At 53.6% G+C, this 21,316-nt stretch overlaps 1 protein-coding gene across 1 annotated transcript in view; it reads left to right on the forward strand.

Annotated features, from left to right (window-relative positions):
* Nucleotides 1–13,099: 13,099 nt before the first annotated feature.
* Nucleotides 13,100–21,316, forward strand: part of LOC309585654 (olfactory receptor 14J1-like) — a gene marked incomplete at both ends in the record, with an annotated part of 57,436 nt that continues 49,219 nt past the window's right edge. Inside the window, one exon of the mRNA XM_082303574.1 lies at nucleotides 13,100–14,002. Within this exon, the coding sequence (XP_082159700.1) occupies nucleotides 13,100–14,002 (903 nt within the window). The remainder of the gene's footprint in view (nucleotides 14,003–21,316) is intronic.

The following is a 21,316-nucleotide window of genomic DNA, read 5'->3' on the forward strand; positions in this document are numbered from 1 at the left end:
CGCACTGGAAGTGCTGTCAGTTTGTTTCTCCAGCACTGTCAAAGCTGGGCCCTCTCCCAGCGGGGTTGGAGCCTCAGCTGTGGCTGGAGGCAGCTGCAGGAATTCCCAGTGTCCGGGAGTGGCTCTCCAGTCCCTGGCTGGGACAGCTTCCCCCAGCTGATGGGTGGCTCTGGGTGATGGTAAAGTCTGAGGGGAACTGGGGCTGGATCTTGGTTAATCACTGCAGGCAATCTTTGGCACTGATGATTGGGGGCATTGCTGAGCTGCTCCTGCTGTGATTCTTTGCTGCTTTGAGCTGTAGCAAATGACACAGTTCCTTCAGTTGGTGTCTGTGTCTTTGGTGCTGGCCCTGCCCACCAGCAAAACAGGGCCCCGTCCTGCCTGAGTGTTACCTGGGAAGACAAAAACCCTCACTCGGAATGTCCCCCCTTCCTCCTTGTTCCCCCCACTTTATACCCTGGCCATGATGTCCTGTGGTCTGGGATATGCCTGGGGTCAGTTGGGGTCACCTGTCCTGGCTGTGACCCCTGCCAAGCTCCCCCGCACCCCCAGCCCCTCGCCAGCGTGGCCGGACGAGGGGCAGGAAAGGCCTTGGCTCTGTGCAAGCTCAGCAAGAAAAAAACCATCTCAGTGTGAGCAACGCTGTGCTCAGCACAGAGCCAAACACAGCCCCAGAGAAAGGCCTGGCAAGGAAATTCCCTCTGCCCCAGCCCACAGCAGCACCCCGTGGCCACCCACCATCACCACGGCTCCACAGGTTCCTTTCCATGCCCCAGCCCTGGCTACAGGACCTTGGGCTGGTGGCCACAGCAGCCGACTGTGGCCCAGGGCTCTGTGCCCGTGTCCATGGCAGCAGTGCCCGGCCACGGGCCCTGAGTGCAGGTGACCGTGCCAATGCCCATGGCAGCGGGGCCAAGTGTTGGTGTCCGTGGCACCAAAGTGAGGAACGGGTCCCTGTGGCCGCTGCTGTGGCACCTGAGGGCATCAGCGAGTGTCACTGCAATTGTAGCTGGCACCAGCCCGGCACCGCTCTGTCCTGAGGGCTGCCATGGCAGCCGAGGGCAGCCACAGCTCTGCGGGCAAGTGGCCACGGAGCCTGACTGCAGCAATGGGGCCTGGGGGGGTTTCCAAGGGAACTGGAACTGCTGAGGGTTGCCATGGCATCCAACCCCCAGGCATGTCACACAGCCACCCTGGGATGTCACACAGCCATGCTGTGATGTCACAACCACTCAGTGATGTCATAGTCTGCTCTATGATGTCAGACCTCTGCCCTGTGATATCACAGCCTTATCTGCAATGTCACAGCTCACTCTGTGATGTCATAGCCACTCTGTGATGTCACACAGCCCCTTTCTGACATCACAGCTGCTCTGTGGGTCTGTGACACAGGCACAGAGGTGTTACCAAAACTTCAGTGAAACAAAACCTCAGCACCAGCGCAGCAACGAAGCAGCAGCATTCTTTATTGGGCTGGATGCACGAGGGGAGAGCCCCTCCCAAAGTCGTGTGTGCCGAGTTCAGGAATGTTCCTGTTTGCAGACTGTGTTTCACAGACACATTCCCAGATTGTCCCACAAGAAACACACACACACGATCATCATTGCCCCAAAATCATTGCAGATTTCCCCCACCCCTTTGCACATCCGTTCTTCTGCCCTGGGGGTCTCTTTGGGGGTCGCTGACCCCAAAGCCAGCCCTGACTGCCCGGTGAACTGGTGAAAGTTGGCACACCTGGGCTGGTTGCTGCCTACAGAATCAGCCCTGTGCGGTTCCATGGCCAGTGGCTTTTGGAGAAGAAGCATTGCATGAACCCAGCAGGTGCAAACGGTTTTTCATCTGGCAAATCTCCCCCCCTTGGAGGGCTGTGAAGCTTCTCTTCCCTTCAAGCCTTCGTAAGCCTCACTCTGCTCCTTTACTCACATCCCACGAGTTCCTCAGCTGCTTTCACAACCATGTTCTTTACACAGCTCAAAGCAAGTGTCATAAGCACAAGTATTGCTCTGATCCCAGTTAGACTTTGCAAAAGTGAGGCCAACCATCAGTCAGGGAAAATCCAAGTCCTCTAAATATTTTATCCAACCAGTTACTGTCTAACCCTCCCCTTAATTCCCTGCTGGATGCAGCAACCGATTTTATCCTCTCTCCCTGATCATCCAATCCAGCATCCCATTTGAAATGTGCACACAACAAGTGTTGCTGTTTCAGTTCAAGAATCCACATACTCCCTGTCCATGTAGCAGCAATAGGGCTAAAGCTTTAATCAGTCCCTTGAGAGCCTTGGTCATTAACGACAGTTCATTAATGCTTCAAGGTACTTCTGTTTTTTCTAAGGTACTTTCCTTTTTCCACACTTGAGTCTCTGAGAGGTTTGTGCAGTCATGGTCTCCAATCCTCTGCTTTAATCAGTCCCTTGAGAGCTTTGTACTGACACATATGTATTGGCAGCCACTGCAGAATTCCCTGCAGCCGCCCCAGCAAAGGGGGAACCTTTGGTGCCCAGCCAGGCCGTGCCATGCCCAGCTCTGGCAGCATCCCCCTGGCTCTGGACTCACCTGCACACTGGCCGTGCAGCGTGTCTTTGGAGAAGGTGCCACAATCAAAGTCCATCATCTTCAGCTGCCGCTGGCCAGCTCCAGGAAGAGATTGTGGTCCTTGAGCTCGTCCTTGGTGGCTCCAGCAGCAGCAGCCCCACCTGGTACAGCTTCTCCAGGGGCTCCTTCTCCTTCCCTGGGGCCACACCAGGCTCTCAGGGTTCTGCCCAGGGCCCCAGCCATCAGTGAACCAGACAAGCAAAACCTGGGGGGATGGTGGCCACCAGTGCTTGCCAGAGCAGGCCTCCAGCTCAGCTGCAGCCCAAGAGCTGCGTGTTCCCTTCTGATGCTCCCTGCTCACAGCTACAGGCAGGACAAAATAGTCTGCTTTGCTTTGCCACTGATTGCCAAGAGATGGGTGGGGCTGTTACCTGCCAGGCCCCTGGATCACACTGTGCCCGTGGGGCTCTGCCATCCTCTAGGGCACATGAACACCCTGCAGCCAAGGCTCACTGAAGAGCTCTTCCAAGGACGGCCTGGCCAAGGGCTGCATGGACAAGCACCTCTGAAGAACATCCTGGCACTCTGGGCACAGAAAGCAGAAACCACCAGGCAGCTGCAGAAGGATCCCGCCCGCTTTGCCCCCCATTCCCGTGCCCAGGCCATGCTGGCTGTGCCCAGAGCTGTGCCTAAACTTGCCCATGGATTCTGTGCTTTGGAGGGCAGCAGGAGAGCAGGACATGTGCCACCTGCTCAGAGCTGCCAGAGCGGGATGCTCCTGAGCCCGCTGCTGCCTCCCAGCACTGCTATTCCCCCCGTGCCGCAGAGATGAGGGATCCACACAAAAGGAACCAGACCAGGAGTCGACACTTTCATTGCCTGCCAGAAATGGGTCTCATTTTGCTCTGCATTCCTTTCCTAGCAGGGGTTATCTATTAAAAACAAGAGAGAAAAGGAAAGAACCAGAAGAAGCATGAGAAAGAAAAACAAAACCCAAATGTGGAGTGAAAAGTCTTCTGCAACTTTGGATTCAGAGGGAATTGATATTTTTTAAAAGAGAACTCAGTTATTTACCTTTGGTTTTGTTTCATTCAGTACTTACATTGTTTTCACTCCTTCCTTCCTTCCTTCCGAATTCCTTCCTTCCTTCCTTCCTTCCTTCCTTCCTTCCTTCCTTCCTTCCTTCCTTCCTTCCTTCCTTCCTTCCGAATTCCTTCCGAATTCCTTCCGCATTCCTTCCTTCCTTCCGAATTCCTTCCGAATTCCTTCCTTCCTTCCGAATTCCTTCCTTCCTTCCGAATTCCTTCCGAATTCCTTCCTTCCTCCCTCCCTCCCAAGCTGCTTCTCACCCCATTGAAGTGGTGCAAAGCAGCAGGATCCCCTCCCAGCTGCGGTCCTCTCACCCTCTCAAAAATATGGGGGACTTCACCACAGCCCCCCAACTTGCAGGGAGTTTATGGCACCTTCCCCAAATTCACTGCAACCTCCCAGAAGCCCCCTAGAGACCCCTAAATTGTCAAAAAGCAGCAGGAGCCTCCCCAAACGCAGCTCCTGCTTTCCCTCCCTGGAGTGCGCCACTCCAAGTGCCCAAACCACCCCATCAATCCCAAACTTCATCCCACCCCAACAATGCCACCCCCATGCCATGCCATGCCATGCCATGCCATGCCATGCCATGCCATGCCACCCCTCCTGGACACCAATTCCCCTTCTGTGGTTCCTGACTCCCCACAGCCGGGCCTTGAGGCTGACAGATCGAGCCATTTGGGGCTGCCATCGACACATTGGGGCTGGCATTGAGTTGATTGGAGGCACCCGCTCAATCCCTCCATCCCAAATGGGAGCTTGGAACCTCTCCTCAGGCCTTGCTGTGCCCATGGGCTCACCTCAAGTCCCAAAATGAGAGCCAGGGCCCCACAGGCCATTCAGAACCTCTCAACATTGCCAGAAACAGCAGCATCCTTCCCAAAATGGGCTCCCCGGCTCCCTGACAATAGGTCCCCCTTCCAAGTACCAGAGGCCTCCTCTCATAAATCCTCCCTAAGCATTGGGGGGACCCCAAAACTGCCTCAGGAACAGGACATACCCTGAAATCCCTTCAGGAATGGGGGATACCCCAGAACCCACTGAGGAACGGGGTCCCCCCGGCCTCATCATGCGCAGCCTTCAGCTGTCTCAGGCAGAGCCCATCCCGCCCTCAGCAGCCCCAGCCCAGCCCAGCCCTCCTGGGCAGGAAGCCCCAATGGCCGAGCCAGCCTGGGACACTTGCAGGGATGCGGGGGCAGCCGCAGCTTCTGGGGCCAGCCTGTGCCAGGCCCTGAGCGCCCTGCCAGGGAACCATTGCTGCCCCACATCCCATCTCAGCCTGCCCTCGGGCAGCGGGAAGCCGTTCCCTGGGGCCCGGCCCCGCAGGCCCTTGGCAAGAGTCTCTCTCAGCCAGCAATTGCTGCTCCTCCCTGCTGCGGGGCCCAAGCTGCAAGTTGATTTTCTGCCGCTGGCCCCGGCCCAGCCCCGAGCCAGGGCCAGGACCTTGCCCTGGAGCTCTGCGGGCGCTGCCTTTGTGCGGCCGCAGCGCAGCGGCCGCAGCTCGGAGCTGCCCTTTGTGTCCCCGCCGGCAGCTGCCAGAGCTGGCGGGGCCGGGCCAGGGCCGGGCCAGCCCCGGCCTTCCCGGCTCTGGGACACAGCGGCGGCAGCCCCAGCCTTCCAGCCCTGCACACGCTCCCACACAAGCCTCCAGAGCCGCGGCCACGCAACGCAACTGACCGGCCGCTGACCCCCCAGCCTGGCCTGATGGCCATTCCTCTGCCCACACCTCGGCCAAGCTCCCCTTGGCCACCTCCTGAGCCACAGTGCCACAGACAAGTGGCACATACAGCTACAGAGCTCTGCCCAGAGCTGGCAGGGAACGTTCATTCAACAGAAAAACCACCAAGAAAAAGAGAACTGCCCCCAGCAGAGCTGTTCCCTCCTGCAGTACTTACACCTGCACACCCACAGCCCCTGAGACTGCAAGCAATGAGCATTCCCTGGGCACATGTGCAGCCCAAGCAGCTCGAGGACAGCCTTGCAGCAGGACTGCTCTCAGCTGAGCCAAAAAGGCCCCTCTGGCAGCTCTATGATTCGCCCCACACCGGGCCAAGAGACACTTCCCAGACAAAGCCCAAGAAGCGGGTGTTTGCTTTATTCAGCACGCTGGCTGTGCGGGCATCGCTCCTCCTAACACCCACCCCAGGCACACGGCAGATTACAAGATGTGGTTCCATTTCAGGCATGTTCATTGTTTTCCCTAGAAAAGGTGTGGTTGTGCAAACCATTTCTCAGCACTCGTTATTATCAGGAGCACACGCGGAGCGCAGGCCCAGGGCTCCCTGGTGGTCGCGCTCAGGAAGCCTCGGTGGGCATTTGATGAAGGCTGAACGTCTTCCTCGCTCTGCACTCTTCACCTTTCTCCTCTCGGCATGCGCAGTCTCTTGGCAGCTGTTTCAGCACTTTCTTCCCTGCTTTCGGCAGCTTTGTTCCTCATTCCTGCCAGCTTTGTTCCCTATCTCTTGCCAAGGTGTTCAGCTGGCTTCTACATTGGTTACTGTGCATTTTATTCTTGCCCAAGGACGCCCAAGTACAATGATTTTCACCCTTTCACTGGGGCTTGGCACACACTGGAGGAGGGTGTCTGTTTTCAGTGAGGAAACTCAGGAGTTTCAGATTGCTTCAAAAAAACCCCAACAACCTCCCCCTTTGGCTGAGTGCAGCCAGTTCTCTGAGCAAAGCAGGTCCCAGGTGAGTGAGGAGAGACAGGATGGGGCTTGGGAATGTGGAGCAGGGTTCTCCATGCTGGGTCAGACCTCAAGGCACAGCTTCTGTGACCAGGCCACACCTCCTTAGGAGAGACCCTCCATCAGTGTCAGTCACAGAATGCTGCAATCACCTCTTCTCTAAAGAGAACAGCAATAAAATACACCCCTTAAAATAGGAATGCATATTTCTTAGAAGCTCTTTGAAATATTTCTCCATAACTGGAGAAGGAAACCTTCCTAATGAACTGCACCAGGCCAGAGGGAAATCAAGGCAGAGCCAGGGTTTGTCAGCACTTGCTTGATCCTAATGAGCCCCGTGGTGCATTTGGGGCTGAGCCCTTGAAGCTCAGGGCCTGAGAGGAGATTGCACAAACCTTTCCAGGAGTCAAAGGCAGAGGAAACACCCAAAGTGTCTCGAGGCATTCATGGGTCCCACTGAGGTCCATCCCCAACACAGGCTCCTCATGGACTCCTTGGAAGAGAGACTTGGAAGCCAGGATTGCCCAGAAACCTCTCAGAGCCTCAGTGTGGGAAGGAAAATCCCAAGTACCTTAAAACCCTTGAGTATCTCAGAGCATTAATGAGCCCCACTGAGTGTCACTGCAAAGCTCTCAAGGGACTCGTTAAAGTAATTGGAGATAATTGGAGGCCATGACTGCACAAACCTCTCAGAGAGTCAGTGTCAAAAAGAAGTACTTAAATTACCCCTGAGTACCCTGAAGCATTAATGAGCCCCACTGAGTGTTGTTACTGACAAAGAATCTCCAGGGGCTCATTAGAGCAGATAATTGGGGGCCAGGATTGCACAAAGCTCTCAGAGGCTCCCAGGCAAAAGCCAAAGCCAAAGTCCTTTGAAAACCCTGCAGTCCCTGGGAGCATTCAGGAGCCCCCAGGGCCATTCCTGACCAAGGCTCCCCAGGGACTCCTTCCAGCAGATCCCTGAGGCCACTGGGATGTGGGGGGATGCTGAGGGCAGGACAAGGGGCTGACAGTGCCCAGCCTTGCTGGGGCTGTGCCCAGGAGGCCCCAGGGCCTCAGGACAAGGTGTCTCCTCCCAGCCCTTGGTGGCACAGACGCTGCTGTGCCCCAGGGCACCAAGGCTTGGCTTCTCTTTGTCCCCCCCTGTCATCCCTGCCTCCAGTTCTCTGCTCTGACCGGAGCCTGGGGACACTTTCTCAGTCGTGTCCCTCACTGGGACCCATGAAAACTTCCAGAAACTTTGTAGTTCAGTTCTGACTTGACTCCTTGAGAGGTTTCTGCCAGTCCCTGTCAGGGACTGATGTTCAGGGCCTCAGCACCAAGCCCCAAGAGGGTCATTCCAGTCCTTGTGCTGTGTCTGTGCTGCTGAGCTGGGCCGGGCTCCTGGCACAGAGGCAGCTCCTGGCAAGCGGCAGCGCTGCAGAGAGACAGCTCTGGCCAGGAGCAGCTCCTGGGCACAGCCCAGCAGGGCTGGGGCACTGCCTGCAGCCAGCCTGGGCACAGCACAGAGGCACACAGGGCTTAAACTCAGCCGGGGCTGGGAAGGGGCTGAGAAGTGACTGGGGGGGCTCCAAACGCAGCCCAGGGTGCTCTGAGGAGGAAAGACCCACCCTGTGCTGGGAAGGCAGCTGCAGATCCAGCCAGGGCTCAGAGCTGGGGCTTCCTGAGCAGCTTCATGGCACAGAGAAGCCCAACAAGTGCTTGGAATGTGAGAAGAGCTTCAGCTGGAGCTCCAGCCTGCTCTGCCACAAGAGGATCCACACTGGGGAGAGGCCCTGCGAGTGTCCTGAGGGTGGGAAGAGCTCCAGTCTCCTCGGGCACCAGCGCAAGCACACAGAGGAGTGCTCCTTCTGCTGCCCTGACTACACAAAAGGCTTCAAGTACAACTCCACCCTCGTCACCCACCGGCGCATCCACACCGGGGAGAGGCCCTGCAAGTGTCCCCAGTGTGGATAGAGCTTCTCCAGGAGCTCACAGTTGGCCCCACACCAACAGAGCCACCAGTAAGGGAAGCCCTGCGAGTGCCCTGACTGTGGCAAGAGCTTTGAACTCTGCTCCAACTCCATCCCCCAGAAGAGCCCTGGTGACCCACATTCCCTGTGATCCACGTTGGGAAGACACCTGGCTGATGGTCCTTTTGTTTTGGCCCTAATTTTCTTTTGATCCATCTTTGTCCCTTAAAAACACCCCAAACTGGGGTAAAAATAAAGAAATTGATCGGAGACATCTAAAATCTCACTATTTTACTGGTATGTGGGGGGAAATTTGGGTTCAGGGTGATATTTGGCAGAGGAGGATGGAGACTGTCTCTGTCCCTCTCACCCCACTTGGTGCCCAGTGAGGGTCTCTGTCCTTCTCCCCTTGGGATTCTTGGGAGATGCTTGTGGGGGTTTGGGGGTGTCTCTGTCCCTCTCACCCCGGTGATGCTTGGGCGGGGTCACACTAGGGGTGAGAGGGACAGAGACCCCCCCGGCCTCCCCAGGTGTGAGAAGGTCGGAGAGCCCCCCACCCCCTGAGCACACTCAGCGGTGAGAGGGACACAGAGCCCCTGGTCCCCCACCCTGCACAAGCATTCCCTGGGGTGAGAGGGATGGAGACCCCTGAGCATTCCCTGGGCTGAGAGGGACAGGGACATCCCCTGAGCATCCCCTGGGTTGAGAGGGACAGGGACACCCCCTCAGGAATGCCCTGGGCTGAGAGGGACAGGGACAACCCCACCAAGCCCTTCCCCAGCACCCCCTGGGCACCAGACCAAATAAACTTGGCAGAAATCAAACTTAACTCTACATAAAATGCTTTGAGCAATGTTTGCTCTTCCCACAGGTCACTTGTGGTGAAAACACAAACAAACCCCAACCATGAGTGAACTGACAGCACAAGCAGTTATGGTGGCAATTCAAAGTTCCAGCGGTTCCCGCACAGCTCCAGCTAAGCTGCTGCAGGTTCCTGTAAAAGAAAAGTGACAATTCGGCCCAATACAGATGATTGAAAGGAAGGAAAACTCTGTGTAGCTGTCACAAAGGTGGCACGGAGAAAGAGAAAAATGATTCTCCCATTTGGCAAAGCCCCCCAGCCTGTGAGAGAGAAAAGGGGGAGAGCAAGGGAGTGACAGGGACAGAGACCTCCCCTGGGGAGGGGCGAGTGTGACTCTGTCCCCTGTGTGTGTGGCCTTCCCGGGGTGGGGGTTTCACACCTGAGCCAGTCAGGGTAAGGGGGGTGGTGTTCACTCCCCCTGAGCAGGGGTTACCCCACACCCCCAAAACTCCTCCTGCCCCCTTGGGTGGGGGGTGGGGGTGCAAACCTGGCCTCAGCAAATGGGTCTGGGGGCTGGGGCCTCCCCCAGCCCGACCCCAGCCAGGGCTGATTTTCAGGACAGCTCTGGGCTTGGCTTTCTGGTGGATTCATTCTCCTCCCTCAGCCTTGTTTACTTCTTAGAGTAAAGAACTGTTACTCCCTTTCCTGCATTTTTGCTTGGCAGCCCTGTAATTGTGGGATTGGATCCGAGGGCATCATCGGGGCACTGCTGGGCCCCCTGGACCAAGGGGCCGGTGTGATTCTGAGGGGCCCCGTGGATCCAAGGAGACCATGGTGCTCCTGCAGGTCCTCATGGAATCACGGAGTCCATTGGGACACTGCTGGGCCCACGGAACCAAGGGAACATGGAACAGCTCTGGCTGCCTTGGGCTCCTGGGGCCGCCTGGCAGCTCCGGCTGACCTTGGCATGGCCAGAGCTGCTTCTCACCTGCCCTGGAGCGCTGGGGCTCCGTGCTTTCCTTCCTGTGGAACAGAACTGTCCTTCTCCTCCAGGGGCCCATGGCCAAAACTGGGATTCTACATCCAAATTTGATTATGTAAGGATTGTTCCCATATGAAACTTGCCAGGACAGACAGCTCTGGCTGGCCTTGGCCTTTTGGGGGCCACCTCTCATCTGCCTTTGAAACACTGCAGGGCTGTGCTGTTCTTCCCATGGAATAAAACATCTTTCAAATCCAGGTGTCCATGGCCAAAATTGGGAATCCTGCTCCAAAATTCCATATATCCAAGTACAGCTCCCAGGCAAAATCTGCCAGGACTGACAAGTCCAGCTTCCCTTGGCTTCCTGAGGGCCAGCTCTCAGCTGCCTTTGAAATGCTGGGGCTGTGCTTCTCTTCCTGTGGAACAGAACCATCCTTCTCCCCCAGCTGCCCATGGCCAAAATGGCAATTTGGCCTCCAAAATTCCATCTATCCCAGGATTGCTGCCAGACAAAAGCTGCCAAGGCCAACAGGTCTGGCTGGCCTTGGCCTCTGGTGGCCGCCTTTCATCTTTCAATACTGGGCTTCTGTGGTTTCCTTCCTGGGGAAAAGAACCGTCCCTCTTGTCCGGGCGCTCTTGGCCTCAAGCACCTGACCACTGTATAGGGACAAAGGAGCTCTGTGCTCCGTGGAGTGGAGACTGAGGAGAGCAGAGGAGAGCCCTGGGAGGGACTGAAGGGAGGTTTCAGAGATGGTAGATCCTTCTGGCACTGTAGAGAACAGGCAGAGAAAGAGAAAATGAATGCGAAGGGCAGCTGGGGAGGCCCAGAGTGGACACCAGGAGAAAGGAATTTCCCTCCCAGGCAGGGCTGGGGTGCAACACGTCCCCCAGAAGGAGTCTGGAGCAGCCCAAGGCTTTGTGTGCCCAGGCAGAGGCAGGCAGGACACAGAGCTGCCAGCAAAGGAAGGGGCCAGCCAGGTGGGGCAGCCGGGGGGATGAGGACAGCCTGCAGGGACAGAGGCGCAGGGCAGGGACACCGTGGGACAGCCTGGGCTGCAGAGGGCAGAGGGATGGGCAGCAGCTGCAAGGCCCTGACAGAGCCAACTTGTGCAGCCCTTTGGCCATGGCTGCTGGCCCTGGCCCTGAGGCCAGGAGGGGACAAGTGACCCCTGCAGCCCTGGGGCCTCAGTGCCTCCTTGTCCCTGCCCAGCAGCCTGGCAGGGGCCACCCCATGGTGCTGCCCTGGGCACTGCCCATCCCCACATCCCAGTGCCCCGGCAAGAGCCCTGAGCACTGAGGGAGGGACAGGATCTGCCTTGCGAGGGGCTGGGGCTCAGGCCTTGGCCCTTTGCACTCATGGAACACAGCCAGGTTCGCTTGGCACCAGAGACACCTTTCCCTTGCTTGTCCCCACCTGCCATCGCTGCCTTCAGAGTTCTGCTCTGACTGGAACCTGGGGACACTTTCACGTGAGCCGTGTCCCTCACTGGGACCCATTAAAAGTTAAAGAAACTTTGGACTTTGAATCTTTGAGTTCTTGAGAAGTTTTTTGAAGATGCTCTGAGGGACTGAGTCTGATGTGAACAACACCAAAGCCCCGAGAGGGTCATTAAAGTCCTTGTGCTGCTGCTGTGCTGCTGAGCTGGGCCGGGCTCCTGGCACAGAGGGAACTCTCAAGCTTCTGGCAACCAAGGAGAGCTTCAAAGAGGCAGCTCTGCTGAGGAGCAGCTCCTCTGCCAGCCCAGCAGGGCTGAGGGCACTGCCTGCAGGTACCTGGGAGGAGTGAGCAGAGAGCTGGCTAAAGCAGCTGGAAGGACAGCTCTGAACTCATTCCTGGAGAAACCTTCCCAGCGTGGGACACAGTGAGTCTCTGGCTGCAGGGATCCTCTAGAGCTGGCCCATGGCACGGCTGCCATGGCTGTGAGGATGGCTCTGCTGCCGTTCCTGCCTTGGGGGAGGATGTGCTGCAGAGCGGGGCTGCCCTGGGCACCGTCAGAGGGACAGGGCAGGACGGCTCCTGCTGCCAGGGCCGGCTGCAGGCTGTGAAGGTGGGCAGCAGCCAGGGGTGCCCAGGGCTGTCCTGCAGAGCAGCTCCTGCAGCCCTGAGGGCTCTTTGCCAGGCCAGGGCATCTGCCACCTGCCAGGGGTAGCTCTCAGCCTGCCTGGCAGCTCCCCATGGGCTCTGGGGAGGAGTTGGAGGTGGAAGGAGCGACCCCCCTCAGGGCAGACTCCTCCTGCTGGGGAGGTGGTGCTGCATGGCCAGGGCTGCTCTCAGCTTTCTCTTCAAGGGAAGGGAAAGGGGCTCTCAGGTTTGTCTGTGTCACTGAGACTCCTGCACTGCCACCCTGGGCATCAGCAGCTCTGCCTCAGATCTCCCTCAGGAAATGCCTCCTCACACTCCTCTGCCTGCAGACAGCACCAGCAGCACCTTGGCTTGCAGCATCTCCCTTTGTCTGAGCTGCCCTTCAGGCCCTGCTGCCAGGGAGATGCCCCTGGGCAGTGCCCTGTGCTGGGAGGGCTCTGCAGGGCAGGGCTGAGCCCCCAGGGCTGGGCTGGGCTCTGGCAGCACTGGCAGGGACAAGCCTTGGACTCAGAGAAACAGCTGCCAGGAGGCACAACTCCAGGCAGCAGAGAGCCAGAGCAACCACAGCTGCTCAGGGAAAGGGAGAAGGGTTTAGAGAAATGGTTTTGAAATTGGAGCCTTCAAAAAGTCACTTTATTTTTCAAGCCCATTTTAAGTACAATCACCCTGAAATAGAGGGAGGTGCAATGAGCAAAGGGCACCTGTGTGGGGACCAGCAGGTCTGACTGCACTGGGGCACAGGGAGCCCTGTTTTCCCTCTGGGCCCCCAGTGTTCAGGCTGAGAGCAATGCTGAGGATGAGGCAGCAGCACAAACCTCAGCTCAGAAATCAAAAAGCTTAGCCAAGTTGTGACACAGGAGGAGAAGTGGTTTTGCGGGAATTCCTAAGAAAATAGCATAGGATTGACTCAGGGGAATCTGTCCCAGCTTGTCAATGCCTTATTTCAACAGTCCACAATGCCCAGAGTGAAGGAATGTCCAACAGCAGCCCCATCAGCCCCTTCCTCTTGCTGCCATTGGCAGACACGCGGCAGCTGCAGCTCCTGCACTTCTGCCTCTTCCTGGGCATCTCCCTGGCTGCCCTCCTGGGCAGCGGCCTCATCATCAGCGCCGGAGCCTGCGGCCAGCACCTGCACAGCCCCATGTTCTTCTTCCTGCTCAGCCTGGCCCTCACTGACCTGGGCTCCATCTGCACCACTGTCCCCAAAGCCATGCACAATTCTCTCTGGGGCACCAGGCACATCTCCTACACAGCATGTGCTGCTCAGGTGTTTCTGATTGTCTTCTTTATGGGAGTAGAGGTTTCCCTCCTCACAATCATGTGCTACGAGCGCTACGTGTCCATCTGCAAAGCCCTGCACTACGGGACCCTCCTGGGCAGCAGAGCTTGTGCCCACATGGCAGCAGCTGCCTGGGCCAGTGCCTTTCTCACTGCTCTGCTGCACACGGCCAATACATTTTCCCTGCCCCTGTGCCAGGGCAATGCCCTGGGCCAGTTCTTCTGTGAAATCCCACACATCCTCAAGCTCTCCTGCTCCAAATCCTACCTCAGGGAACTTGGGCTCATCGCTGTCAGTGTCTGTTTGGTGTTTGGCTGTTTTGTGTTCATGCTTTTCTCCTATGTGCAGATCTTCAGGGCCGTGCTGAGGATCCCCTCTGAGCAGGGCCGGCACAAAGCCTTTTCCACGTGCCTCCCTCACCTGGCCGTGCTCTCTCTGTTTATCAGCACTGCCATGTTTGCCCACCTGAAGCCCCCCTCCACCTCGTCCCCATCCCTGGATGTGGCAGTGTCAGTTCTGTTCTTGGTGGTGCCTCCAGCCCTGAACCTCCTCATCTGCAGCCTGAGGAACCAGGAGCTCCGGGATGCCCTGAGGAAAGTGATGACTAGGATGCTTCTCAGAAGCAATAAACTCTCTCTTTTCTGCTCCAGAACCTTCAGAATGTAACACCTTAAAATCTCGGCCTTTTTTTCCCTCTTTGTCCATATTTCCACTGGTGCTTTTTCTTACTCTTTTTCTGGTGTTATTCTGCTTTTTATAAAGTACTGTAGTACTACTCCTAGCATTTCTACATGAACATCTACCTTTCTTTTGAAACACAAAGACTTTCAGGAGGCTTCTTCCCTGTGCATTTGAATAAAAACAAGGGGCTGCCCTGACCTTTGTGTGCAAGGTTTGTTCCTCAGCCCTTCTCTGGCTCTGCAGGGGCAGTGCCTGTGGGCAGAGCTGGAGGGAAGAGACTCCCAGCACAGCAGCACGGCCAGGGACAATGGCCCAGCCTCTTCCCACCTCTGCTCTTCCCAGCTCCACACTCCTTTCCCAGCCTTTCTGAGGGTGCAAGGCCGGAGTGCTCGGGCAGCTCGGTCACTGTCCTGCTGCGTGTCCGTGCTGTGACCACAGGCAGGGACAGGCCACGGGCACTGCTGGGACACAGCCGGGCTCCAGCACAGCAGCTCCATCAGCAAAGGGCATCTCCTGGGGGCAGGGCAGGAAGGCTTCACTCTCCTCCAGAGCTGCTGTCAGGAATGTGCCCCAGGAATGCCCTGGCAAAGCAAACCCCAGTGCCCAGGGGCAGGGGGGAGTGTGCAGGGGGGGCACGCAGCAGTGTCCTGGCACTGCCAGAGCTCCTGGGATGGACCTGAGGGAGCAGCAGAGCAGGGCCTGGGCTGTGCCTTTGTTCCGGGCACAGCCTGGGAAGGTGCCCAGGGCAAGTGTCCCACACCAGCCCCTGCCACCAGCAATCCCAGCACTGGCCTCTGCCCTCCCCTGCAGGAGGTTGTTTGTCCCTGCACGGAGGGACACCAAGTGACCAGGCCAGCAGTCCGTGTTTGCTGTGTCCTGAGGAGCCTTCAGCAGTGCATCGAGTGGGTGTGGGGAGATGAACCCGAGTGAGCACAAACACCATCAGCAGCACTCGGGGCTGGCACAATTCCAGGGGCACAAACAGTGCCCTGAGGCCACTTCACTCCCAGAGTAATGTCCTCTGGGAAAGCACCTGAATTCTTTGCTGGGCTGTGCTGAGAACTGCATGGAGACAAACGTCCAGGGCAGGGAGGCTCCAGGGAAAGTGCTCAGGACAGCCAAGGGCTGCACAGAGAGACACTGGAGTGGTGGGTCTGTGGGGAGAAATCACAGCTGCCTCCCTTGGGAATTGCCCCAGGACCTGGACAGGCCTGTGCTGTGTTCTGGGCACTGACCTGGAACTGAGGGATGTGGAAAAGGCCTCTGGTGTCAGGGATGTTGGGAAGGCTGGGCAGGCACTGGCATTTGTCCCTCAGGGATTCCATGAGGGTCCTGCCAAGATGAGCTCTGCTCCTCCTTGGAGCCCTTCATGGGCACAGAGGGCTGAGAGACCTTTCCAGGACAGGCTCAGGCCAAGGAGCCCTTGAGTCTCTCAGCCCCCCGTCGGTGCCTGCTGGAATTCAATCCCCCTCCCCATCCCGCAGCAGCCCCGCATTTCCCTCCTCCAGCCTTGCTCTCCAGCACAGCCACGGGGGCTCTTCGGGCTCTCGGCTTTTCCTGCAGCCACCGAGGCCAGCTGAGCTCTGCCTTCCCCACACTCAGCCCTGCCCAGCGCAGGCAATGCCCAGAAATTCCCTGTGTGTCCCTGGCCTTGCTGTCAGCCCCGGCAGCGGCTCCGTGGCCCCTCTGTGCCCCGCTGCCCCAGCCATGGTGCCCCAGCCCCTGTGCAGGCCCAGCCCAGGACAGGAGCGCTGCGGGTGGGAACGGCCCCTGGGCCCTGCTGCCCACAGCAGCCTTGGGGCTCTGCGCTGTTGAGCTTTTGATGGGGTACCCTTCCTTCCCGGACCAGGGTGAGAGAGCAGAGGAGGCTGCTGTTCTGCTGAGTTCTTTATTTCATAGTCTCACAGCTTTCTTGAAGGCAGAGTTCGAAGGGGGTTACATGATAAAGGCAAGCAGCAACAGCAAACAGCAGGCAAAACCAGCTTCTTCTTCTTCTATATGCTCTATATGCTCTATATATTCTGTATGCTCTATACTCTTTATGCTCTAGACTCTAGACTCTATATTTTTTCTTGCAGAAGTGTGGATTGTATTTGTTAATTGACCAATAAGATTAACACACGATTTTAGTTTTCCTTTTCTTAACCTATCCTGGTCTAATTCTAACAGTTGTAAGCCTTACACCAGTGTTAGACAGGTATTACACAGATTTGCATGTACAGTTTCTATCAGTTCTTATTGTTTATGTGAACACTCTATCTAAAAAAACTGAACAGTACAGTTCTATCTAGATTTTGTCTAAAGTAAAGAATTCTGTGAAAAGGTAACACTGCTGCAGCAAGAACTGTGTTTAAGGTCTCTGCTGCAGCTTTTCAATGTTTAAGGCACTTAGCATATATTTCTACTAAAAGTTAAAAATCTATATTTCTATTTCACTTTGGTGTGACTTCATGTATCTCAGCTTGTCCAAAGGTTTTAATTCAACCCCTGTGCTTTGGCTTCCCTCTGGGCCTGAGTCCAGAGGAGCTTTCACTCCAACAAAACAGAACACTACAAGAAACGTAAATGGTGCGGGAACTCATGAGAGATTGAATTTTCCCTGATTCAACTCAAGGATTAATGCCATAGACTTCTGAGTGGAAGAATAATTGATTCATTCTCCTTAAGACAATAAATCAAGAGAATAAATTAGACTTTTGTATCAGGTCTGAGTGAATAGATTGCATCGAACACAAGTTTTTCCTGTAGGATTTTTATTTTACTTTGTATTTTCTCAGGAGGTTGTATCAAGGCAGAAGAATTAAATTCAAGATATTTGTAGCAAAGAGATCTCTGCTGAACTGATTTTTCCAAATAAACATATCCCTTACCCCATATTTCCATGACTGTAAGTTTTTTAATTTTGGACTCTAGTATATTGTACTGTATGTGTATTCAGAATACTTTGCAACAGTTAAATTTGCTTAAATTTCATTTCAGACATTTACTTAATTTTAAGAATTCACCTAATTTCAGCCATCTTTTAAAAAGTATTTTCACACTTTTATTTTTTTTTGTCTGTTACCTTTTCTGTGAGGAGGATCATCATTTGGGTTTTCTCTTGGTACCTCACTAATGCACTCTGAGAGCCATGTTCTGTGTGATTAATGTAGTAGTGATCTGGGGTTCATGGATGGCTACTGCAGTAAACTTGATGGCCAGTAGTGAAAACAGCAAAAATAATGATGAGAGGAGCCACAGACGTTCTGCTGTCTGAGAACTGTGAACTGCCAAAATCAAAAGGTCAGTGTTCTTCTGGTTCAGAATGCCCTTCAGTTGGAGCTGGAACATACTTTGGGCTAAGAGCCTGAGCACAAGAGGCTGTAGCACCTATTTTGTTGAGCAGTTCCCTATTTCCCTACTCCATACTCCACTGCATTCCAGCATGTGATTTGCTGAGCTGTAGAATGTCCCTGAGTGGTGTGATTGCCTGGAATGCTTGAAAATTTGGCTTCACATTCCTCAGTTTCTTTTCAGCATTTTCTCTGTTCCCCTTGTTGCCTCACACCAGCCCCTGTTTTACTTCTAGATGGAGAACAAGGTTACAAAATGCAACTTCTCTTCCTGTGTACTTAGAGGGGTTCTCACCTGTAATAATAAATGAAATAGGTTTCATTCCTTTTGATTCCTCCTGGTATGATGCAAAGAGAGGAAAGGTAGCTGGAACTATGGCTTTTTGGGGTGGCTGTTATACCAGAGCCCTGGATCTGTATTAGGGATATTCGTGTTGGCCAGACTGTCTCAGCAGAAAGAGGGAGGAGTGGAATATTAATGTCAGGAGCTCATCCCTGTCCGTGATTTATTAAAAGAAGCCTAGCTTCATGTCTCAGGCCCTGAATTAAATACCTGCAGTTTGGCTGCATGAGTTTGTATCAATGGATCCCACTTCTGTCCAAGGTCTGAAGGCCAGGGAACTGCCTTTGTCACCTCTCCTACTGGCACTGCTACAGGAGAAGGAAAGAAATCCAACTAATTTTTAATCATCTAATGTGTCCCTTTTGGATACAGAATTCACTGAGAGCCATAAATACAGTGCATGGCTTTAATAAAGCACAAACGTGAATTTTAAACCACACCTGGAGTTGATGTTGCTTGGACTGAATGTGTGCACAGCCCAATGTTCCTCCTCATCGTCCCTATTATGAATTTCTGCCATTTTTCCTCTTCATTCCTGTCTGAACAAAAGCAGACTTTGTGTCACTGAGTTGAGAACATCCTTCTCAGGCATCAGGAAACTGCCCCATCTCTTTGTTCACCATCTCGAGTGCTTTTCTCACTCAGAGAGGATGGTAACACCACAGGGATTCCTGTACTGACTGTGAGCAGCAAGCTTTGGCCCTAGTGAAGCTGAAGGACCATAAGGCAAGGCAGGAATTTGTTAAGAAGTTCTCACTAATCCCTGGATTTGAAGGAATGATGGAATAAACTGCAAACCTTTTGCTTCAGGCACTGGAGCAGATGATTTTTCTAACAAATAATATTGTTTTGAGTGTTACCGAGCTCATTCATGTTGTGAGGGATTTTTTCTTTAGAAAAACATTGATTTCTTTGTACCTTAATAGCACAGCTTTTGAACAGCTGGGTGCTTTTGTGTTCCTTCTCCCGTTTATGATGTCAGTGTGCCTTTTACTGCATATCCAAGGACAGCTTTTAATTTTTCTCATTTTTAGCTTCACTTCCTAGTTTTTACAGTTAAGTGCATTTTTTTATGTTGTAGGTCACCTGTCACATTTCCCTCAGGCAGTATCTGTACACTGCAAGTAATTCAGCCTCTCTCTTTCTGTTTCATCTCATGCTAATGGCTGGGAGATGTTATCTGGGTTAGCCAGGCTAAGGAACATCCTGTTCTTGCCTGATTTTCTTTAGCTGAGAATCCTCTGGCTATCTCACTGCTCCTTGGAGTATTATGTTGCTCTGGGTTCTGCAGATAGTTATCTGAGGTGTGAACTGGCCAGATGAATTGCTGCCCTTTGTAAATGGCTCTGTTTAAATTTCTGTGCTATCTTGGACACCGCTTAAGGTGTTGGGTCCTCCTAGCTTCAGGTGCTGTAAATGGGAAGATGAGAAATTCCTTCCCATCACTGATGAAAGTCCTGGCCAACCTCAGTATCAGGGGAGATCTGTAATGTGATGAATTTCCTTTGCTGCAGCATCTGTGCCACGATTTTCTCCCTTGTGTTTGATCCTTTATAACATACACAGCTACATGTTTTACTTATGGAAAATTTGGGAGCATGGTGTGTTCAGTAACATATTTTCAGTATATATAACACGTGAATGGAAAAAGGGAAATGCAGCACAATGAATGTGTTTTGGGTATCTCCTGTGATGCCTTTTCCTGGTCTTAAAATCAAGAGGCATACACGGTTAGAAGGGGAAAAGGGATTTTACCTTGGTATTTATTTTTAAGGATCCTTAGGTGTACACGTCCAGGTCATGTGCATTGAGATGCACCCTGCCGAGTCTGTCTCTGTCTCTGTGTCTCCGTGTCTCCCCCCAACATTGGGTATAACATTATAGGTTTTACTAATTAGCATATCTATTAAAGATTCCCCAATGAGAGGCTCAAGTGAGCCCCCCTCCCCAAGGAACCTTCCCTTGGATGGTTCTATCTTGGTTTACAGAATGTGTTCTGGAGAGGACCTTGGGGTCTGGGGCACACTGATCCCTAACTACGAAGCTTCTAAAATGTTTAGTCTCTTAGCTTAACAAACAAGTCTAAGAATGTAGGCAAAAAGCACTAGGAATACAGAAGTTGTAAAAGGTAAAACAGGGGTATAAAAGAAAAGGTAAAAATCTTCATGGCATCACCTGCAGATGTTGAATCTGTCCACAAGAAGAGATTTCTAAGAAAGTTTTATTAATGAACATTGCATCATTGCTTTTTTTATGCTTGCAGCTGCTCAGAGGGAAGGAAAGCCCCACGTCTCTCTTACACTTGTTGAAACACAGCATGATTTGTTGCTGTATATAAATTTAAGCTAGCTATTTCTCATTTGACTTCATTTTGCTTTGTGCCAAGGTCCTCTGGAGTAACTGAAACAAAAGTAAAATGCCTGTTCTGATGTAATGACTGAATAAAATGTAAAAGGATAGCAACAGTCAAATTAGATCCCCTTGCTGCTCATTGCCAGGAAGAGCTGGTTCATTAAACCAAAGCAGGATGGAAGTGATGAGCAATGTGCTTGCTTAAAGGATTCCTCTCTTGAGAGGGTGATGGTGTCACCTGGATCCTTGAGATCATCATCTGCTGCTTGCTGACTGCCACTGAGGAACAAGCCTCAATGTCACCTTACCTGTCTGTGACCCATCGGCCTCGGGAAACAGCTGCTTTCTCTCATGCTGCACTGGTTTGGAAAGGAAGGAAGAGGCAGGAAAATTGTGACTTTCACCTGTGTGAGTGCTTTGGTGGCAACAAGATTGTGTCTTTTTAAGTGAGAAAGCGTGTCTCCCTCTTAAAAAGCCTGGTGCTTGTTATCTTTGCTAAGCAATTGCAAAGAACCAATGAAATAGAGAGACAGTGTTGTGGTGGATATTAACTTTTAATGAGCTTACAGAATAGAGCCTCTCATAATTGGAATTCCTTAGCTCTACATAGATATTGAAAATAAGAATGTAGTGAAGTTGCTATATCTGCTAGCAGATGATTTCCAAACACTTAAACCCAAAGGATTTAAGATTTATTCTGCTAAGAAATTGCTTGGGACATACAACTCTTGGACAGTAACTCCATTTCATGCTAAGTAGACATCATCTGGTTATGTTGAAATGTAAAGACTCAACTGGGGTCTTGCTGAAAGCAGTGGTAGAAGTACTGTTGGCTTTGCTAAACGCAGACCTGGGGCAGTGGGAACTATCCTGGTGCTGGGAGACAACAAGGTCTACACGGAGGCGGGGGTGGGGGAAATCACGGTCAGGGGTTGGCCACAGTATTTTAAGAACTATAAAGGACTTGGAATGGCCTGGGAAATTCTGTTCTGGGTAGAGATGATGATAGGATGGGTCAGCATTTAGGAAATGCTTATTAAATGAAGGGCACGCAGGGAGGTGAAGACATTGAGTTAAGGTGAGGAACAAGACCGGGGCACCGCGCTGGGGCCCCACGCACTTTTCCAGCCCGGCCGCCCCCACGGGCCGGGCCCCGCGGCTCCCGCTGCCGCCCCCCAGCACGGGGCTGTGTCCCAGACCCCA

Source organism: Coloeus monedula, assembly GCF_965178545.1.
Source record: "Coloeus monedula genome assembly, contig: HAP1_SCAFFOLD_89, whole genome shotgun sequence".
Classification (NCBI taxonomy): domain Eukaryota; kingdom Metazoa; phylum Chordata; class Aves; order Passeriformes; family Corvidae; genus Coloeus; species Coloeus monedula.